The following is a 20870-nucleotide window of genomic DNA, read 5'->3' on the forward strand; positions in this document are numbered from 1 at the left end:
TTTAATCGCGTTTTCTACGAAATGTTGCTTCAAGAACACTCAGCACCCGTCTAAATGTTTGAGCGTGCCGCGCCGTAGCACGTGATCTAGCCCAAGTTCCGTGTTTCGCCGGTAGATGTCGACACTGGCTGGATCCCGTTGGATCCCATGAGGCAACCATAAACGCGGGAGATACGAATTTTCGTTTTGTACATTTCGTCATTCTTGTACGCAAACACAACAGACCTCTCCTTGTTTGTAAACAAATGACGTCATAGTGTTCGACAGCGCCACCAATTTGGTAGAGTTGAGCTACGCTCGAAGCTAGGGGCGAAGAAGGTCGCGCCCGAAAGCCACGGTCTTGAGGGGTTTACGATGGTCCCTGAAAGGGACGCGACCTTCGGTAGGAGGCAGCGAACAAGTGCCCATTCGTGGAACCCAGCCCTCCCATTCCGACTTGTTTCGGTTTCAGTCTGCCTACAACGTCATGATGACGTTTCTCGGGTAGAGGTCTATGGTCTGGGGTCTGGAGGTCCGGGTCTTACGTTGGCCCTGAACGAACAATCCCGAACATGGGCGCCGCCACGATTTTTTTTCCAGGTGGGGGGGGGGGGGGCAAAATGTTTGGGGGCTTGTCACGGTACGGGACCTGAATGTAATAGACCTCTCCCTGTTTGTAAACAAATGACGTCATAGTGTTCGAGAGCGCCACCAATTTGGTAGAGTTGAACTACGCTGGAAGCTGGGGGCGAACAAGAGTTCCCCCTGAAAGCCACTGACTTGAGGGGATTACGATGGTCCCTGAAAGGGACGTGACCTTCCGTCCTACTTTTCTTTCAATAGGAGGCAGCGAACAAGTGCCCATTCGTAGAGCCCCTTCCGATTTGTTTCGGTTTCAGTCTGTCTACCAACGTCATGATGATGTTTCTCGGATAGAGGTCTATTCTATGCGTCAACTGCGCCCGCAACTACATTGTTTTGGCTCAGAAAGCCTACGTTTCTGAAACGTAGAGAGAAACAAGTAGAGATGGGACGAATCCAGAATTTTACGGATCCGAATCCAAGGTGAGGTTCTGCGAATCCGCGAATCTCACGAATCTTTCAAATCCTCTTTCTAAAGAGTTTAAAAAGCCAGAAAAAAACTTCTACTGAAAAGTATTTTGAACCAGAATATGATATATTTGTTTAATAAAAACAAAAAATAAATAATATAGTACAGTTTCGGGAGAAAATATGCCCGTATATAGTTCTTCTTAAACGTAATTTATTTAACGTGTTACCAATTTGAAAAGTTTGAAAAAGAAACAAAGAAACGTGGTTGGTGGATTCGAAAGATTCGATTCGCCGTTTTCGGCACTGGGATTCGGATTTCCCAATCTCGAATCCCTGCTTAGGATTCAAGGATTCGCGGATTCGATTGGCACATCCCTAGAAAGAAGGAATCGTAATTTGTGGTGGTGTTGCAACGGCAACGTTTACTTGCTGAAGCCAGGGGGTCAACGGCTTCCCCCTGGCTTCAGCAAGTAAACATTGTCCACCGGGTCAACGGCTCCCCCCTGCCCTATAGGTTGCGTATAGGTTGCATAGGTTGCCTAATCCTACCGATGAGGCAACCTATATCCAGCAATGGTGCGTTTTTTTCGCAGGGTGCAATCGGTGCCCCTGCACCTTCGCATTCATTTCAAGGTGCCACTTGCTCCATTTCTGGGCCGAATCGAGAAACTGCTCCAAAACGTCCATAAACGCCGTCACAAATCTTCACAAATTTTCTGTACTTCGCCTAACTATAAATGAATTTGTGTACGCCTGATCGATGTGCTAGGTTGTCCTATGGTCGTAGTCCATTTTATTCCTATTTTCCTTACATTTCTCTCTCTCTCTCTCTCTCTTTTATAAGCGCCGAACGAGAAGGACGAAAACGAAGTGTTCCTTTGCGCTGCTGTCCTGGTGTCGGACCTTCTAAAATAATAAGAACAATAATGAAGACTTTCTTTCCGCGCCATCTACGCCTGGAAGCTGATTCACCGACGACTGCTGAGGACTGCATCGGCGAGAGCATTTCGCGAACCGTTGAAAGTCATCTTTTTCTTACAAATGTGCATCCTTCGCGATGACCACTCGTTGAAATATATAGATTACACTCTTCAATGCCTACCCAGTCTGACCGCTTGATGGCAAGCGAAGATTACTTCGGAGAGGGTCAATATACTTCACGAGTCGTTACCACGCACCGCTACCTGCGATCAGAGAATGACTGGAAAGGCATTTTCTTTTTCTCACAAAAGAAAGAATAGCTTGTTCGGAATTCAATGTGAACAACGTCTTACGATCATGTAGGTCCAACTGGTCCTCTTTCATCCGAATGGGCCTTTCCGCCTCCTGAGATACGCCTTGCTTGTTTCCGCGAAGGTTGAACTGCGAATTACGGTTTCGTGAAACGTGTATCGAACAAATTTGACGACCGTAAACAAGTTCGATGGACAAGAAGAATCCTTTGATGCAAAAGTGAAAGCAAAGAAAATCAATCGTGCGTGAAATTGCCACTTGCTAACTTTTACCTCTGCTCGTGGTAAAGTTGAATAAACTTGAACGGAACTGAAATTGCGCCGCGTGTTCGAGTCACTTGGTTGAAGGGTAGAAAAACAAACAAAAGAAGAACAAATCCGGCTTAGTAAGTTATCAACCACAAAGTAGTGAAGATTTGAAGGATTCGGGAGCAAATGTGAGGAAGCCCCAGCTTAATCAACATCAACATGGCCAAGTTGTTTGCGCAGCACAACTTCCATGAATTTAACAGGTCTCCGTAAAGTCGACGCGCAGTCCACCATCGCTCCAGCTATATAGCAGAAGCTGTTGTCCTGAGCTCAAGGGAACAGAGTTCCCCTGTCGCGTAACAGCGCTTACCTGTGTATCTTTCGGTGGTTCCGTGGAAGGTTTGGAATTGTCGATAGTTCGCCTCGCAAGGCGGGCTGGTCGCTTCAAATGCAGGTTCAGAAGAGTCAGGTGTCAGCAGTTGGCAATGAGTCTCAGCTTTCTTCCTTGTAAATTAGAACCGTAGCGAAGTTGGAAAACGTGACGAGTGCAACATACGCCGCTGACACTGCGCTGTTCATCGGTGCTTGCTTCTGTGGCATACGGTATTCCACGGGTGTTTTACATTGTGGAGCGTCTTTCTGTAGACACAAAGATAAGGTGTTCGTATACGTGTCCTTGTACCCTAACCACTGACCTTCCTTGCAGGCGCTGTCTTGTACGGGAGCGACCCTGTCCTGCTGACGTCCAGCAGGACCTTAGCGTCTTTCTCCGTACCTACCATGCTCGCCAGTGACAGCGACGACCATTTGGCGAGTCTACCCAACGTCTACAGCACAGCTCCGTCTACCTTGTCTATGTCCAGGGTAAGGGTACCTCTGACACACCGATATGCGTAAAAAGAAGGTCGTAGGTTCAGAAACCTGGCTCCTATATATTTCATGGTAAAATATAATATAGAATATAAGCGTAAGTCCATAAAAGAATTTCATTCATGGGTGCGGACTCCTGAAGGTCTTCATGTGTTTTGTATTTCCGGCAACGTTAGTGATCCGCGGGGATTCTCAGAGGTAGGTTCACGGCGTTGCTCGTCTTCGTCAGTTATGGAAGACTTAGCACACTGCGTGACATGGTCCTAACGAAAATATAGTCTTTTGGCGGCTTCAGGGATTGTTTTTTTTTTCTTTTTCGCGGAATAAAAGTGAAAAATTACTAATAACAACATGTTAATCCAAGATCTTGCCCCGGTGCACTCTAAGAAAAATCGAGTATTAGAGTTTCTAGTCCCCTAGATAGCAATTACTCTCCATTTTAGTCCCTGACCATGAATTTTTTTCCCCATCACTGCAAATAGTCCCTAAGTGTCGCATAACCTTACCTAGTATTTAGTCAGGAAAGGGAGTAATGCTTGGGGCAATGCATCTCGCTCGACTCGCATCGGAGAAGAGAGTTGATGGGAGTCGACTCTCGAGCACCGCCAGTGTTGATTCCTCCAATTTTAGAACGAGAGTCACTGCCGGGGCGATGACGTCATGATGAGAGCCGCACTAGGGCATTTTCGCCCAGCAAGAGTCGACTCTCTCAGCTCCCGAATTACTCGAGTCCAATAAACGAACACAACCTTTATCTACGTTCGCCAAGGAAAGCAGTGGGAGCACGCCCCAGATTGGCGGACAGGTATCACGTGGTGTTAAAGTTCTACGTAACGTATTTGAGACGGGTTACTAACTCATATCATACCTGCTTTGAAGAGTAACAGCAACTCTAAATTTCGGTTTAAACTGTTGTAGTTGCAACTACAGTCACTATAAGAATAGGTTGCAACCTATAAGAATATCTGCGCGATGTACGCCATCTGTTGGCCTTTCTCTCTCTCCACTCCTCCGTGCCGTCTGTTCCTCTGCCATTGCCCGGTGCCGGCGTCAATAGAGTGACCAGGAGATGAAGGCTGTGAAAGTCGCCTGGGATCGCTCCTGTGTGCAAAACGTCGCACCCTGGCAATTTTTCTACGGAGTCTGGTTTGCGTTCTAGTGTTCCGGGACGCACCACCCGGGCACCTTCGATGACGAAGTGCACACTGCAGCTGGCCACGACCTTTCACATGGTAGCCTGGTTAGTTAGTTAGTTACTGTTCCTTAGCCCATTTTATACAGGGCCTGGTTGCTTGCGTTCTCAATAGATGGCGCGCGAGTCGCCTCAGGGTTGCCACGTCTTGGAATTCGCGAATTTTGCCTCGCGCAGCAATCTTTGAAATTAGATTCCTGGAAAAATCTTCAATGCACAGCAGAGCTATTATGTATCTAAAGCGTCCAAGTTACAAGCTTTCAGTAGAGCGCACGTTTTTTTTATAGATTTACCATTTACTTTACGGTCCTTTTGTAAGTATCAAAGCATCAGATGTACATGTGTTCATTAATGTTCAATAATTCGTAGGGCCTCGTGAGTGTACTACGCCGACTAGGATGGCTCCAGATCGTGGTCGTGGCGTCCTACGGACATCGAAGAGCATCGCTCCAATTCAGCAAAGTGGCTGGTGATTCCGGCATCAAGGCTAACACCATCGGCGAACTGTTGGAATCGTTCAGTTTCGATACGCTGCAAGAATTTCTACGACCTGCGCAAGTCAAGGTAAAGAATTGTCTACTTGTCACCCGTGGCAAGCTTTGGTAACAGTCGTCCGAAAGAACCATTTAACTGTTTTCATGTTTCCATTATGTTTTATGACCTTGTATAGGGTTAAAAGACCTGATTGTAGACATCTAGCGAGAAGTAAAGCTGTCCCATGATATGCACTTCAATTTCTGTTAAAGTGCCACTGCGGACTCGGGAAAACAGCGTTTATTTTATTTAGTCCATGAAAAGAAGGTGCCTCAATGATTCTACACGCGAAATTTCAATCCTGTTTACGAACACTGTGCATTTCTGTCAATTTTCGAAGATCTGCTGAGACTCCACAAGCTTCGACAACGTGAGGAGCGGGTGACGTAATCATGAGCCCACAAATTGTAATGATCAAATAATGTCATGTTCTGGAGAGGTCACTCGTCTCCTAGCAACGACGCCGCGTCCGGGGAGGGTCTTGTGGTGGAGAAGTCACGTGCTACTGGTCGAGAGAGGGGAAACTTGGAGAGATGTCTTCTCCCTCCTTTATGTTTTCTCGAAGGTCGGAGCGGTCGGATATGTCACGTGGGGCTCCGCTAACGGAGTGCAAAAAGTGAGCCCCCGGAAGACGCGAATGGCAACAACGTTGCCAGATGAGAGCCGGGCGCTCTGTCGGAGCCTAACATGACGTCACAGTTCTCAAAAATAAAAATGAATTTTCTCTAGCTTTCACGTCACGTAGAGCCAAAATATTTTGCAGGAATGTAAAGTGAGACAAGAAGATTTCAGAAACATAACTTTGGTAGGATGCTGAAAACACGAGATTTAGTGCGTAGCGGCACTTTTACCTTAACTTTTATTGTGCTGCAGGTGTCAGCCAGTGCAGCTGTCCTGTTCCTATCGACCGAGGACGCTGTCGACTTTCTGTCGACTTACGGCAGCGATGCTAATTCCAGCTGGATCGTCGTCACCACCTCGGAGCTGACGTCTTCGTTGCACGATTTCCTGTCAGAGGAAAAACTGCGTGGACTTAAAAATCTGATCTTGCTTTCGCCTTCTGAGGTGCGGATACCGGAGTTCGAAGCCTACTTTCAGGTAATTCTACACGTCGATTAGCAAAGTCCTGCGCGAACGAAAGCTGCACTTTGCGGTAATACGCGCATGAAATATATCGCTGTACGAAACGTTGCTCCTCTTGATGCCGGAGCCAGTTTCATCTGTTGCATTTTACTGGTATGGTTGTACAACGATACTGGGTCTGCGACAAGACTTATGTGTAGAATTTGAGGGCTTACAGAAGTGAGAACTTCTGTCTCCTTTCAGTATTTCTGTCGAAACACAACAGCAATTGGCAGGTGAACGTCACGTGACACTCCAGGATCGCCCTTTCAGCGTAATGATGGGCCGAATGAGTAAATGGTCGAGACTATGAAAAAGCTCTAGAAAAGGTACAAACACATACTTTTTTCTAGAGAAAAGAAACGCACGTCCTGCGTTCACCACAGGTGTTTACCCTATATTTGGCGCTCCCTAGAAAATTTCAACTTGCAAGTATACGGGGAATATATGTTTATCGTGAAAAAGAAAGGAGGGAATCATAGAATTGCTTTCGAGCAGCGTTGCAATATTCGACCATGGCAACTGCGGAATTTGGGTTGAATTGGATGTGAACTAAAAATTGTAATATAGGGAGTGTGGTTCCACGGGTGCGTTGCTACTCCAGCCTCTCGAACTGACTCGTACCACTAAAGGGTGGTAAATAACACAGACAACCAGCAATTGATGGGGTTAATCATGTTGTGAGGGTGGCAGAAACAATGAACAAGTGAACAATGATTATGAAATGATCAAAGTATATAATGAGTGTGCAAGTCTTCTATGGGCACCGTGCGTCAAAACCTTTTGTCGGCTTCGATGTCCCGGAAATATTTTACAAAAAAAAAATACTGTCCACTCGCAGAAAGTTCTTTTCTAAATTGCTCCCTATCTTCTTCTCCTCCAATCACAATGCAGGAGGTGCTCCGCAAGACCAGTGTATCGAGCAACGCTCCTTTCCTGGAAGAGCTGAGAAAGACTTACAGCAATCACACGGCGGGAGGGAAAAACGACATACCGGACGGATGGGACGCGGACGATGGACAAGTGGGCGCCGTGGTAAACGCCGTTTCCACGCTCATATCTGCGCTGCAGTCCGTACGAAAAATCCACTGTGGAAGGGGCACTGACTGCCTTTTCGGGGGCCGTCTCAGCAACGCCATCCTGGAAAGCTTCAAGACCCACCGGATGTCGGAGGGACTGCACTTCACGGAGGACAGACACCTGGCCACGGTCAAGTACTCCATCAAGGCTGTGTCGACCTCAGGGGAAGTTCTCGAGGTCAGTAGCTTCTGTTTAGCCCAACGATACTTCCGTGCTCTTGATCTCGAAGTTCGTCGAACTGGCGCGTAGCGTATCCACTATTTTCGAAATTCAGCGCTTGTCTCTCGTCTGGTCTATATTCCTGTATCTTCAGTTGCGCTGGTATTATGTCGATATACCAAGTATACCGCATTTGCACCATTTTCTCTTTAGGTACCCCTAGAGCATTAGCATTATTGATAAGGTTCGTTGGCAACGCTCGACAGAAATATGTGCCGTGATCGTGATGTTCACCGACGTCACTGGGGTCTATACCCCTTCATACCAAGGTGCACGTGCATGCTTAACGCGATACTTATGGAACTAAGTCCCAAAGTGACACCTCCAGAATGCGGTGGATGTATACATAATGGTCATCGATCTAACTGTGCAAGAAATCTGTGAAAGCAATCGGAATATCCCATATATCGTTATAGCTGTGATCGCTCTCTCCGTTCGTACTGTATGAAACGTCGCAGAATTCACGTCGAACGTTGGTTTGTTTCAATAAAATAAATCAGAAATCCACGAACGAACCCCGCAGCCGTGTCCATCACGCACTACAAGCATGCCGCGCAAGAAAATAGTCCACTTGTAGGTCATTCAGTATCTCTAGTGGATTTTCGAATAACGCATTTCAGTCGTACCAGGGGCGTCACTAGAGGGTGCGAGGGGGGGGGGGGGGGGTTGCAGTCCGCGACGGAAGCAGGTGACACGCCGCACCAGTACCCTTCTTTCTCTGCGGCGACATGAGGAACCCACTGCGAGCACGTGATATGTGGTATGATATTGTTACGTATCGCGTACCGTCTTGTATGGAAAGGGATTCATTACGGGGGGGGGGGGGGTGCAAAGAGCTCCCGCACCGGGTGGCGAACAGCTCCGGGTGATGCCTACCCTTGTGACGCCACTGAATCCTATACTTAGGACTAGTTTCTTCAAGAAACCGTTAGGATAAGAATTTACCTTGAAGTTTTACCGAACGTCTTTTTCAGTATTGTGTGCTGTTCCATATGCACAAAGTAGAATAAAGTGCGAATTATTTCCGTGACGTCACCTTACTTAGCAGATATGTAAGCAATCAACTTTTCGCAGATCGGATGGTACACTGACGAAGGTGGCCTAGTCGTGGACGAGGTCCTGTTCCCGACAAAAACACAGCGCGACTCCTCCTCGCAGCTGAAGCCTTTCTCCCGCCAAAGATCGTCCAACTTACGCTCCAGCAACCTGGAGATCGTCAAGCCCGACGAACCGCAGACACTCGTCGAAGGCGAAGTCAGCGAGAAGCCGCCGATGCCCCTCACGTCTCCGCCGAGCACAACGAGCATCGTCCGCACCACAAAACCCCGGATCGCTCTCTGGATCTCCAAGCCCTGGTCGCTGGTCATAGTCGTGACTTCCGGTTTCGGTATTCTCCTTTCCCTTTACGTCATGGTCTTCCTTCTCATGAAACTATGCGAAGGAGTCGTCAAGAAGGGCCACCAAGTGACGTCACTCCTCCTGCTGTTCTCCATAAACTGCCTGTTCATTGCAAGTCTTCTGTTCACCTTCAAGCCCTCTCAAAAGCTGTGCGGTGCCCAGCAGTTCGCTCACCACACGAGCTATGTGTTCGCGTTTGGATGCCTCCTTTTAAAAGGGATGCACCTCAACTCTATGCGCAGTGTGGGACTGGGAGGGAGGGTGAACAGCGTCAACCAAATTCTCACCGTCGGCTTCATCGTCGGCGTGCAAGTCGCCATCGAAGTGCAGAGCTGGATCTTGAAGCCAGTCATCACGAGCGGGTACGCGAACTACTGTCATATTCAGCAACTCCGCTTCCTCTTTCACGAGGTGTACGCTTTCCTGGTGCTCCTCTTGGCGATCTTCATGGCGTTCCACAACAGAGATTCTACGTATAACCGTAGAGACGCTAGGAGCCTGCTCTGGACTACCTTGCTCGTGGTGCCCATCGCGGCCGCTGGGAATACAGCCTTTATGCTCATGGCAAACCATGAGTACCAGTTCATGTCGGTGGCTTTCACGTTAGTGACAACGGCCTACTTCTTGCTAGTGGGTATATTTGGGCCGTACCTTCTCGCTCTGCACAGTCACGGTGGTTACCAGCATAAGCCTCTTGCGTACTCCGACTCAATGTCTTCGGCGTTCTCTACGTTTCGAAAAGAACTGGAGAATCCACAGTGTTGTTACGGTAGGAATGGTATCAAGTTGCTCGAGCCTGTCAGAATGCCGAATGGAGTCGTGAAGAATCCCCTCTATCTTCCTGGGTCTGCTTATCCATAAGAATTATATGATAGGACAGGTGTGATACGGCAATGCTGATATGGGGTTCGGGTCGACGTGACAGGGCGGAAGACAAGTCCGTCTGCAAGTTCTTTCAGTTCTGCTTGCGACAACTAATCGACATCTGTGTTCGTGATCATGTGTTTAAGAGTCTCTCATCCAGTGTCGGAAGAAGTGGCGCTCAGGGACATGCATCTGCCCGTCAAAAAGAGGTCGTCGTACTGTTCGTGATGTAATACGACGCAACGTGCCAAGTGGTTCAGGTTTTCCGGGTGTCACGGATGTACACTTGAGTCTAAGACGAATACGTATAGAGTATATCCTCGCGTGCAACTTCCGACAGACATGAGGTTGCACATGCGCTTGGCAACGCTTGAACCAGGAGCCGTGCAGTGGAATGTATTGGTCCAAGTTCCAAAAGCACCAGAAGTCAGTAACAGCAACTAAAAGACAGCGGCTTATGGTTGATTCTTATGTAAAGCTACCTTATAAAAGACACCTGAAGGAGACGGGACATTTTCGCCAACAATCGGTAACCGTGTATTCACAAGTGCGACATTTTCTAGAACACTCCAGCGGAAGATGCGAAAAACTTCATAGCTTTGCGCTGCCACGTGAGCGCAAGCGCTCAACGTCACGTCTTTTCGTGCACTGCTAGCCGTGGGCCATGGGGAACATCCAGCGGTATACAGCCACAAGATATTCCGTAGCAGACGACCGGAAAAGACGCTGGTGCTGTCGTCTGCTGAGTACACAGTACGCCACTTCCGATGTTCCGCGGCACCGTGCGAATGCTCACCGTAACACACGGCGGAAGTTCTGCTCGGTAATCTGTATTTTCCAGGAGAATATCCCGTGGGGACGTCGCTCATGCGAATACACGGTTAAGGTGCTGGCAACGCTGAAACGCAACTCAGCTGTGGCGCTGCCGTTCTTTCATGGTTGAGGTCGTCCCCCAAAAGTGCGAATGATTTTGATTGCATCAGGACACGTACACCGTCTTTGGGGAACATATAGCGGTACTTCGCAGAACTTCACGGATTTTCATGGTGCTTCACGGTACTTCACAGAACTTCATTGCCCTTCACGGAAAATACGGTTTTGTGGTGGTTCGAGGCTATAATGTTGATAGGGAATCTCTGGTGTCACGTGGGGGAGGTGGAAGTCGTGGAGACGGTTCTTTCGTGGCGAATCTTCCTGCTGTATGTATAAGTGTGAATAAAATGATTTTACCCTATTTTTGTTGATGTTTGAATATAGTATAAACTTCATTAATTTTTTTTAGGAATTACTAGACCGTACTAAAAATAAATTGTGCAGTAGCTCCAAGCTCACGCTGAAGACTGGGAGGTGATTGGTCCGAATCCTTCCACTGACTCTGCTGTCTCGGGTTCCCCGGCGAACTTTCCAGTCGGTTGTCGGCAGAGTTCTCTCTGAAGTCGGCCCAGGACGCGTACTAACCCCATTGTCTCCCTCTCCTTCCCGTTGTCCTCTCTCCACCTGTCCACATCTGCAGGCCGCTCACAGCCAATGTTGCGTCGCGGCGCTGACACTAAAAGGAAAAACGATTAGTGTAACGATGGGCTGATCATTCACCGCTGACACAGTCCAGGGTAAGGTCGGGACAGGTCAGGTGCTCTAGTGCCTCTTCCACTTTCCATTGGAACTCTTGAGTAATGACACAACTTAAGGGGCTGGAAGGTACGTGAACAAAGCAATAAAACTAAATATGGTTCCGTGTTTTCGGATGTATCCGAAAAGCTCCGAAGAACATCGCTAGTAAAATTTAAAGCAATCGAAAAGCTTGGGGTTCTGGGGTAACCGAGCACTCGGGCACTGGGCACTGGGGCAGTGAGTATCCGAGGACTCGGCAAGAAAAGCTGTGACATGACGACTGGTTTGCTGGGATCGTTTCCTTTTGTGTCAGGGATTGCCATCAAGTTAGATCGTTACCTAACGTTATCGTTATCGATCGTTAGATCAAGATCGTAAGTTAGCAGCCCCTACGAAAAGGAAGGGGGATCTTTAAATCGGATCTTTTAGGTATTAAGGGGCATCTGCTGCGTGACTGTGAGGTTTGGTGGAAAGGCCCCCGATGGCTGAACAAGCAGAGGCATGGCCGCACACAGCAGTTCCAGACTGCACTGAAGGGACACGAGGAATGCTTGGACACTCATATGGCACTGGTTAGCTGTACGACACACTTGCGTTCACCCGAACGCTTCAGTTGTACCAATCGACTTCTTCGAGTTACCGCAACACTGGGAAAGGGTGAGTCTTTTTTTCGGAACCCACAGCGCAGCGGTCTATCACTTCACAATGCACGAGGCATCTACGTAATGCGGGTAAACACCATCCTTACTTAGAGGCACCTCGACACTGAAGTCGCTGAAAAGGGTACCCCACTAAGTGGCTCTACTCGACACGGGGGCACTTTGAGTTCATTCCCGCCATTCCCAGGTCTACTTGGAAAACGTCCAGCGCGAATAGTTCTTCTTTCCCTCTTTCTGAGGACCACGCTTTCTCTTCCGCCTCAAAGTGGACAAGGGAGCACAGACGACACAAGAATTGTCTTCTTCTAAGGTTGAAAGGGCAGCGAGCTGTTGCAACGCGGACAGTGTAAGACTGGACGCAAGCGAAAGCGTGTCGAGAATGTTAACGAATATCGTGATGCAGATGTCGCTGTCTACGAGTTATAACAGTAAGCTTACTTGCAGAGCCGTTCCGAGGAGGGGGGGGGGGGGGGCTAGAGGGGGCAGACGCCTTCCTATGAGGGGGAGCCGGACGGCAGGTCGAAGGCGCGAAGTTGGGCAATCAATCGCATCGAAGTTGGGACCCCGTCGAAGTTGGGACTCAAGGCAATCTAAGGGCTCCGAAGAGAAAATCATTCGTGGCTGTTGTTGTACCATTGTTGTCTCTCTGCGTACTTGCGAGGATGCTTATCATTCCTTTTGCAAGAACGTCGTTTTAGAGCTGTAGGTCGCATTTTTTAAAGCAAAAAACGCGGTTGAAAAAAAAAACGATAAAAACTCCTCATTCTCGGAAAGTTCTAAACACTTTCCGAATATGACAAAAGAAAACTCTCCGGAAACCCGAAACCCCAGCTACAAACAACGTAATTCATTGTCGTGACCCAGTGGTTACTGTACTTCGGGACGAGACAACTCCGGCAGGTCAACTCCACTCGCAACTCTAAGGACGTCGCTGATTGGCTTAGTCGCATGTCGACTCCGAGTTACAAGGTAGTTCGCCTGCATACTTCAAACTGTCGCTTGTATACTGATCAATTTACCAAAACACTCGTCGAAAACGTACTCGGAGCACATTTGAAGTGCTTTTAAAGCAAACACGTAAAATATTCGCGTTAACAAAACATGCGAATCGGCTTCCTCGTATGCCTGGCCTCCGTCATCTTCTCGTGGATTGGATTGGATTGGATTTGAAGGACACCTTCTCGCGCATCTTCTCGTCCTCCTATGCATTTCTATGTACATGCCCCACTCCCAGTGTGAAGACTGCATTCTCCGCTGGCGGCGATACACCTCTGCTGTGGCTGCGGCTCCTGAGCTGTCACAACTATATGAGTATATGTACGTACAATGTTTGTTATGCAATGAATATACAATGTATATGTACTTCTATATGTGTATACAAGTATATGAGCTGTCACAAGAGTATTAACCCTTTCACTGTTTACAAGCAGAAGGCACAACCGGAAGTTGTCCAGGGTTTCCAGCGTCAGCGGCTACATGTGGCGCCACGCCGTGTCACTCGTTTCAGTTAAACCCTTTCGCTGTTTAGAAATGGCGACACATGCAGCCGCTGACGCTGGGAATCCTAGACAACTTCCGGTCGTGCGTTCTGTTTGCAAACCGTGAAGGGATGAACCAACACTATACCTTTCAGTCTTTCTTGCAGTTCTTCCACTGTGTGGAACCGTTAACAGCCACGTCTGCTTCCCACTGTACATGGTATATGTTATAAAAGGTCAGTCCCATTTTCGCGCGTGGCGCGATACCTACTTGACAGACAGACTTCCGCTGCCGCAGAGTGAAGATTTTACGCCAGGAAACCCTACAAAAAAAGCGCCCCATGCGGAAGCTACAAACAACTATCGACAGACTGGCGTGCTTACGTCGGTATAGCGCATAGGAAATGCATGAAGACGAAAGTTTGCGTGGCCGTATTGATTTTGTAACGCAGTGCCTGATATCGACGATTTTTTTTGTAGGGTTTCCTGGCGTAACTTCTTCACTCTGCGGCAGCGGAAGTCTGTCTGTCAAGTAGGTATCGCGCCACAGGCGAAAATGTGACTGACCTTTTAAAGCATACACCCTGTACTTAGAGGTTCGCAATACAATGTAAAAAAAGAAGAAGAAGAAACAGTTACCGAAGTATCTAGCCATGGCGCCACGAATGTCTCAACGGACGCACGGATTGATCAGAGAGGTATTCGCTTATGAACTACGTCACTAAGTCACTCTCTGACCTCTGTGACGTAAACACAGAATGGACTCCTTGTGCTGCACGAGGCAAATCGTGACGTAGACGCCATACACTTTTTACGTAAATATGTGCCACCGCTCCCCTCGGCTTGAATATCTCGTTGAACTGTGAATTCAACTTCGTTGCAGCGCGAGTCCCCTTTTTGATATTCCGTAATCTGCGTCCCAGTTTAAATGTTTCCTGTCGCATGTCGTGATGGTTATGGGCTTCGATATGAATAATAATCAGTGGGGATGGGGAGCTTCTATCTAAACGACTTAGGTAATAGTGAGTTTTAGTATATCGCACGTTGTCGCCTTGGCGTACGTAAGTGATAGTGCTGTTGGTCTGCGCAATGCGCAAAGCTCTGTTTATGATTTGCGCGTGCGCAGTACAACCAACGGTATTCCTTGCGTACGCAAAGGCGATAGAGCACGACATACTAAAACTCACTATTATATAAATGACGTTATTCGTAACCTCCCTACACAATCAATGTAATATCTGTTCATGAATAGTCACGAGGACACGAAAGATATAAACTGGAAGTCCCATTGGGACGTCTCACTTTTCTTATTTTCTATTCGTCGTCAGTTGCTATTTACAGCATGCAAGAAACGAGAGTCGATCCAATGATGTCCGAGATCCGACTGCAGCGCGTGTGTGATATCGGCTGTCGGTAGGATGGAAAAAGGGCAGCTGCGGGACGGTCTCCGGTTCGGACGCCAGGTGCGTTTCTTCCGTTTCGCGTCAGTAGAACGTGTGAGGCGCCATTTTTAAGACAAAAGGAAGAAGACGCCATTGCAGGACGGCCGTCAACAGAAAGAAAGACGGGGAGGACAGTGTATACACCCAAACCTCTTCCAGAGTAAAACAACAACTTCACTTGGAGATAATGAATGGAGATCTCATGCTGTTATTAATGGATTTCATACATACGGGGATTTCATACATACGGGGGATCATACTCTTCTTCCACAGTATGATACTCTGCTGGGCCCGGCATATAAGTCTCTGGGTGCGAACTATTGGCGAATTCGGGTGGTCATTTCGGAGCAACTTTTTTTGCCAGATCTCGAGCAGTCATGTTCGCTTGGTCAAAATGAAGCAAATCTCGCATGTTCGCGTGGCGCTTTCCGAGCGCTCGGAATTTGCTAACTAGCACTTTTTTTGCCCGGTCTCAAAATGATCGAGCAGCAGATTGCTCAACCGTATCCGGTGTCGCCACATCCGCACTGCAACGGTGGCGAGTGCCCTCATTGGCCCGCATGTTGAAATCACGTGGTTTAGCAGACGACAGAACTCGAAGACTTGCGACCGCGACGCCCCTAGCGTGATCCAAGTACCTAAAACTGCTAGATTCCTAGCAATCATGTTCGGGTGGCAACAGTCACGTGATCCAGCTCGGTCGCCGACCTAGCAATTTCCGAGCGCTTGGCCGTTTTGCTACGAAATGACCACGCGAATTCGCTATATGACTTGAGGTCCCACATGGTCGGGCCTTTGGAATCGCATCGTTTCTTCTTCTTCTTCTTTTGTACATCATATCTAGAGTTCTGCGTTTTCGGCATTTGCCGAAAAACACCCGCCGAATATTTTATTTGAAATTCGGCGCATTCCGAAAAACTCCGATTTACACTCTTTCATATGGCGCTACATGCCGAAAACGCCGTTACACGATTGCATTTTTATTTTTTCCGGGGGGGAATCACATTTTTGTTTTTCTTTCACCTCCTCTATAGGTGGAATGCAGAGAATACCGCATGCGGAGCCACTGGTCTTTATTTCACGGAAGAAGCTTGCCTTGTAACACTTCTATTCCTGGTTCAAAGGAGGTCCAAGTACACATGGAACCCTCCTACTAAACTGCCCTGCTTCCATGAGTCATTATAGCTGCCGATTTTTCGGCATCTATTTCACGCAAACGTTTTAAAATGCCGAAAAACACCCGACAAATTCCCTCAGGAATAAATGCCGAAAACGCGAAACCCTATATCTCACAACTACTAGATCTCCCACTCATGAAGTGGATTGGATTGGATTGGATATTAAAGAAACATATGGAGATGTTAGTCCCGACCCAGTCAGGACTGGCTACTCCAAAACGCGTTTGTGGGTGGAACAATAGAGCCAGAAAAAAAAAAAAGAAAGAAATACAAACAAACAGGAAAGGCGCAGAGTATAGGTAAGGCAGAAGAAATGAGTTGACGATTTCGGCGAATTTGTCTCGATGCAGATTTACACCACCCCCTCCCCCCCCCCCCCCCCCCCCCCCATCCCTACACGAAGGATTCATTTATCTTAAACGTGTCGTTAATCATCTCGAAGCACGTTTATCAGCAAGAACCGCGTTGAATCACCACCTTACTCGATGTGGATGGCATGCAACCCTACGATTAAGCAAACACGACTGCAGCGTTCGGACTACGTTGAAGGTGACACGCAAATGGGTTGAAGTACCACCATCTGTTATAACAAGCTGTGATGCCCTACTCTCCGTACGTTGAACAGAGTCGGTAGCGAATTAGATTCACTCGGTACGTGAAACTCATACGCGTCGAGCTGCACAAAAACTCACAGGCGAACGTTTCGTGTGAACTTTGTGAAGTATGATCGCGAGGCTCTTTAAATCGTCTCAATACTTCGCCTATGCCATTTCAGCATATATTTTGCTCAAATATATTATGGCCCTTACACTGTGTTGCTATTTGTTACACGCTTGAGCGTCCTAATTTATTCGGCTGAATCGGCAGCATTTTGTAACTACATATATTCTGTTCGGCAACATAAAATGCAGCAATATAACTGATTGGTGCTGACACTTTCTTCACGTCTGCATTCTGTGTGAATAAGGCGTTCTCTACATGTACGCGATTGAAGGAATGGGCGCCGCCATTAGTGCTGCTACCCCGTGGTAGTCACAGGAACTGTGCACGTGTGGACTGCCGTTTGCCATGTGTGTGCTTTCGTTCGTGTTCATTTTCTCCCGCTCGGGAACCGGTGTAGAACAGATATCGCATCGGCCAGCACACTCCTCACGTGACCAACTGTGCATATCGCACGCGGAAGCAAGTAATCTTCTTGTTGTTTGATCTTTCGAACGTTGATACGTTACCCAGATGTTTACCGGATGACTAGTTATATGAATTATACGTTATCGTCGGTCAGACTCATTAAAGACGGCGGCCACCAGTATCCATCCTAATAGAAGAGCGATTTTTGCAGTCCACCCCTGTCGTGTCGTCGCTTGGAACGAGGCTAAGGAGCGCACGGACACTACTGGTTTGAGAGTAACGCGACAAGGTACGCGCAGAGTTCACAGGGGTAGAGGACGTTGATCACACTGAAGCAGAACGTGTGACATTTTTCTTTTTTACCAACCTCATCTTGCAGATACAACGAACGACGAAGTGTACTCCAACATAAAGACACTTTTTCGTTTTTCTGTTTGATAGCAAATCATGAATCAATGGCTGCAACGAAAACACATAATAATTATAAAAAAGACAAGTTCAAGCCTTGATATAGAATGATTTTACGGTTTAGTACATTGAGGAGGGGGGAGGGAACACATAAACATTGCAAGAAGCACGCATAGAACGGGTTGTAAGAACGCATGGCAGAGCTTCGCATTGAAAAGGTACTTGAAAAAGTATGGATTTAGGCCCGGTTTCACCAACGCTGGTTAACGTTGAACCGAGATTAAGGGTTGCTAAAACGTGAAGTTAACACTCAATTCTTTTTTACAAGCGTTAGTTGGTGACGCGATGAACGTTTCAGTAACAATAACTCATTTTAATGAAGCAGAGGTAAGCGTTAAATTCAAGTTAAGGGGGGACCGTTGATCTCGGTTCAAATGTTAATCTGCGTTTGTGAAACCGGGCATTAGAGTCACAGTTACTACATGAACAAAGCAATTAAGTTGCAGGAAAAGTTGCTCTGCACATATCCTTACTAGTTAGGTTACAGCAAGTATGACTTACATAGTTACTCTACAGTTACTTTCCAAAATGGCAAACACAAGTTCAAAAACGTTTCCTTTAATTACTGGTGCAATGCGAACTACTTGTGCAGGTTATACTGGAACAACAGCTGCTGCTCCATAAGTTCGTCTCTGTAAGTCTGCCTCGCTTTATTCCAATTTCCAAAGTACAGTATCCCTACCAATGCTGAGCAGCCGCTCACCTCAGACACTAGACGTGACCAAGGGGGGAGGAATATACGGCTATTACGGAAAGGGCAGCCTGACCAAAGGTCGGCTTGCTATTCCTGAAAAAAAAATCAGAATCCAAAGATCAAAGCAAAACAAAGAAAAGCAAAGATAAAGCATAGCACGTGCGTCTAATCCCTGCGAGGATCAGCTAGGAACGTGGATGTGATCATATTTTCCAGTGTTATGATCGACTGAACTTCCTCAAGAGCCGTACATTCAGGGCACGCATTTACGATGGCTTTGAGGGTTGCAAAAGGTAGTCGTATAACGACTATGGTCATGTCTGCATTGCGCGGTCGTTCCAGTGGAACAGACCTCTACCCGAGAAACGTCATCATGACGTTGGTAGACAGACTGAAGCCGAAACAAATCGCAAGGTCAAGGCTGGGTTTACTTGTTCGCTGCCTCCTACCTCCTCTTGAAAGAAAAGTAGGACCGAAGGTCGAATCCCTTTCAGGGACCATCGTAATCCCCTCAACACAATGGCTTTCGGGCGCGACCTTGTTCGTCCCCTAGCTTCGAGCGTATTCAACTCTACCAAATTGGTGGCGCTGTCCAACACTATGACGTCATTTGATTACAAACAGGGAGAGGTCTATTCGGCAAGCTGCTTCGGACTAGAGTCATTAAATAGGGAGCAGAGTAGCGACACTGAGCCACGCCGGCGAGCGAGACCGCCACCTTGAGTCCGGCGCGGCTGCGTCGCCTAGCAACGGGATGCCCATCTCCCCCTTCTCCGCAGGAGAACAGCGCGCAGTCGGGCCAGCTCGCAACCGAGGAGAGCGGTTTTGGGCGGAGGGAACTCAACACGACGTTCGCGGAAGGAGGAACCACGTGACACGACCGGTCCAATCGCAGACACCGAATGGCGGCTCCGGCGCGGAAAAGGAAAGCGATACTCCGTACTGCGCTTTCCGATATTATTGCGAAAAACCTACGATTCTGTACGTGACTGCAAAAAGCTAACTAGTTACAGCTGAAAGTGACCTTCTTATGGAGAGCAATTAGCTACAGTTACTAGTTGCTTCTAACGAAGTTACTTCGCAAGATCTGTGATGTTGGAGAAAGTGTTGTGAGTATTCTCAGGAAGAACCATTATCGTTGCTATATAATCATCATAGCTCATAGTCAGAGTAGTTCGAATATCTTTTACCAGGCTCCTCAAAGTCTATACAAAAGGTGACGTAATATTTCTATGGGGACTGTGGCGACATATGTCTGACAGCGGCTGAGAAAAAAAAACAGGAGAAACCCCAGACAGCACAGCCGCCAGCGGGATTCGAACCCGGGTATTCAACATCATTCATTTTCCGTTATGTGGTCGCGAATCGGGAAAGATCTCAGTGGCAACGGCCGAAAGATACGCAGTAATTTTTGTGCCTTCCATCGTGTAAATGCTTTTTTTTTTATTCCGCGCGAGCTTGGCAGAAGGTATAACAACTTCATTGAAGAAAGGCGATTGCAAAACAACCATATGAAACAGTGGTTTAAATTATATACAATTGGTGTTTCAAATCGAATACAATCAAATGAAATTGCGTTCTCTGTAGAATATGCCCTCTGAAATGGTGTTTTCTTCAGAATACGCCCTTCCATATGGTGTTTTTTGTAGAATACAACATTTCGAAGGATGTTTTACGGAACACCCTTCTCTAACACTTCTGAAAACTTCTGGAACTCGCACCACAAAGATGTGTGCCGTACAGGACAAGACATTTACATCCGAAAAGTGTAAGAAATATTACTGATTGATTGGGACGCTATCAACAACTGGCACGAGTTGTCTGCTTGCATTCCGTCCTTCGTTATGCGGACAGATGGAGGTGTAAACGTTTCTCGTTACGTCATTACACGTCATGATACGTCATATAACGTCATACCTGTCAACAGAGTCTATCGCCCATTGAGAGCTAGACATTGGACGTACACCCATCCGCATCACATTTCTCTCTTCCAGCGCATAAGTATACGCGTCGTCCGGACCGGATGAATAGGTCGCAATTAGTGGTTCCAAGAGAACGATAGCGCCTTCCGGGTACCATACTATCTGAACCGCCATCTTTCTTTCTTCTTCCCGTCCAATCGACACGAGAGGCAGCGACGTTTCGAGAGCTTCTATAGGCTAATATCGTTTCCCGGATATCCCCTGCGTGGCTGCTAAACATTCTACAATTCCACACATCCGCCCTGCGGACACGTTTCGTCTCACTGCAAAGTCGTTTTCAGTGATGATAGCGGCCCACGCTGTCCATGGGGATTGACGTTGCAACCACGTAGTATTGATGATGAAGCTATGCGGGATTCCTGCTCTTTAATGGGGTATACTATACCGTGTTCTCACACGAGCAACATCCTCGCGGAAGATTTTAGAGGAAGAAAAAGC

General features: G+C 47.5%; 1 protein-coding gene and 1 long non-coding RNA gene across 2 annotated transcripts in view; one reads left to right on the forward strand and one right to left on the reverse strand.

Moving 5' to 3' along the window:
- Positions 1 to 11026, forward strand: part of LOC135388128 (uncharacterized) — a 45582-nt gene extending 34556 nt beyond the window's left edge. The window contains exons 5-9 of the mRNA XM_064617471.1: positions 3220 to 3377; positions 4945 to 5139; positions 5983 to 6207; positions 7126 to 7488; positions 8605 to 11026. Of these exons, the coding sequence (XP_064473541.1) occupies positions 3220 to 3377; positions 4945 to 5139; positions 5983 to 6207; positions 7126 to 7488; positions 8605 to 9789 (2126 nt within the window). The 3' untranslated portion in view covers positions 9790 to 11026. The remainder of the gene's footprint in view (positions 1 to 3219; positions 3378 to 4944; positions 5140 to 5982; positions 6208 to 7125; positions 7489 to 8604) is intronic.
- Positions 11027 to 11101: 75 nt separating this feature from the next.
- LOC135389928 (uncharacterized) lies at positions 11102 to 13845 on the reverse strand. Its single transcript, XR_010421619.1, has 3 exons — positions 13812 to 13845; positions 13689 to 13751; positions 11102 to 11341 (listed from the first exon to the last, which is right to left on the reverse strand). It is a non-coding gene; the product is annotated as an uncharacterized LOC135389928 (long non-coding RNA).
- Between the last annotated feature and the right edge of the window lie 7025 nt (positions 13846 to 20870).

Source organism: Ornithodoros turicata, chromosome 3 (genome assembly GCF_037126465.1).
Source record: "Ornithodoros turicata isolate Travis chromosome 3, ASM3712646v1, whole genome shotgun sequence".
Lineage (NCBI taxonomy): Eukaryota > Metazoa > Arthropoda > Arachnida > Ixodida > Argasidae > Ornithodoros > Ornithodoros turicata.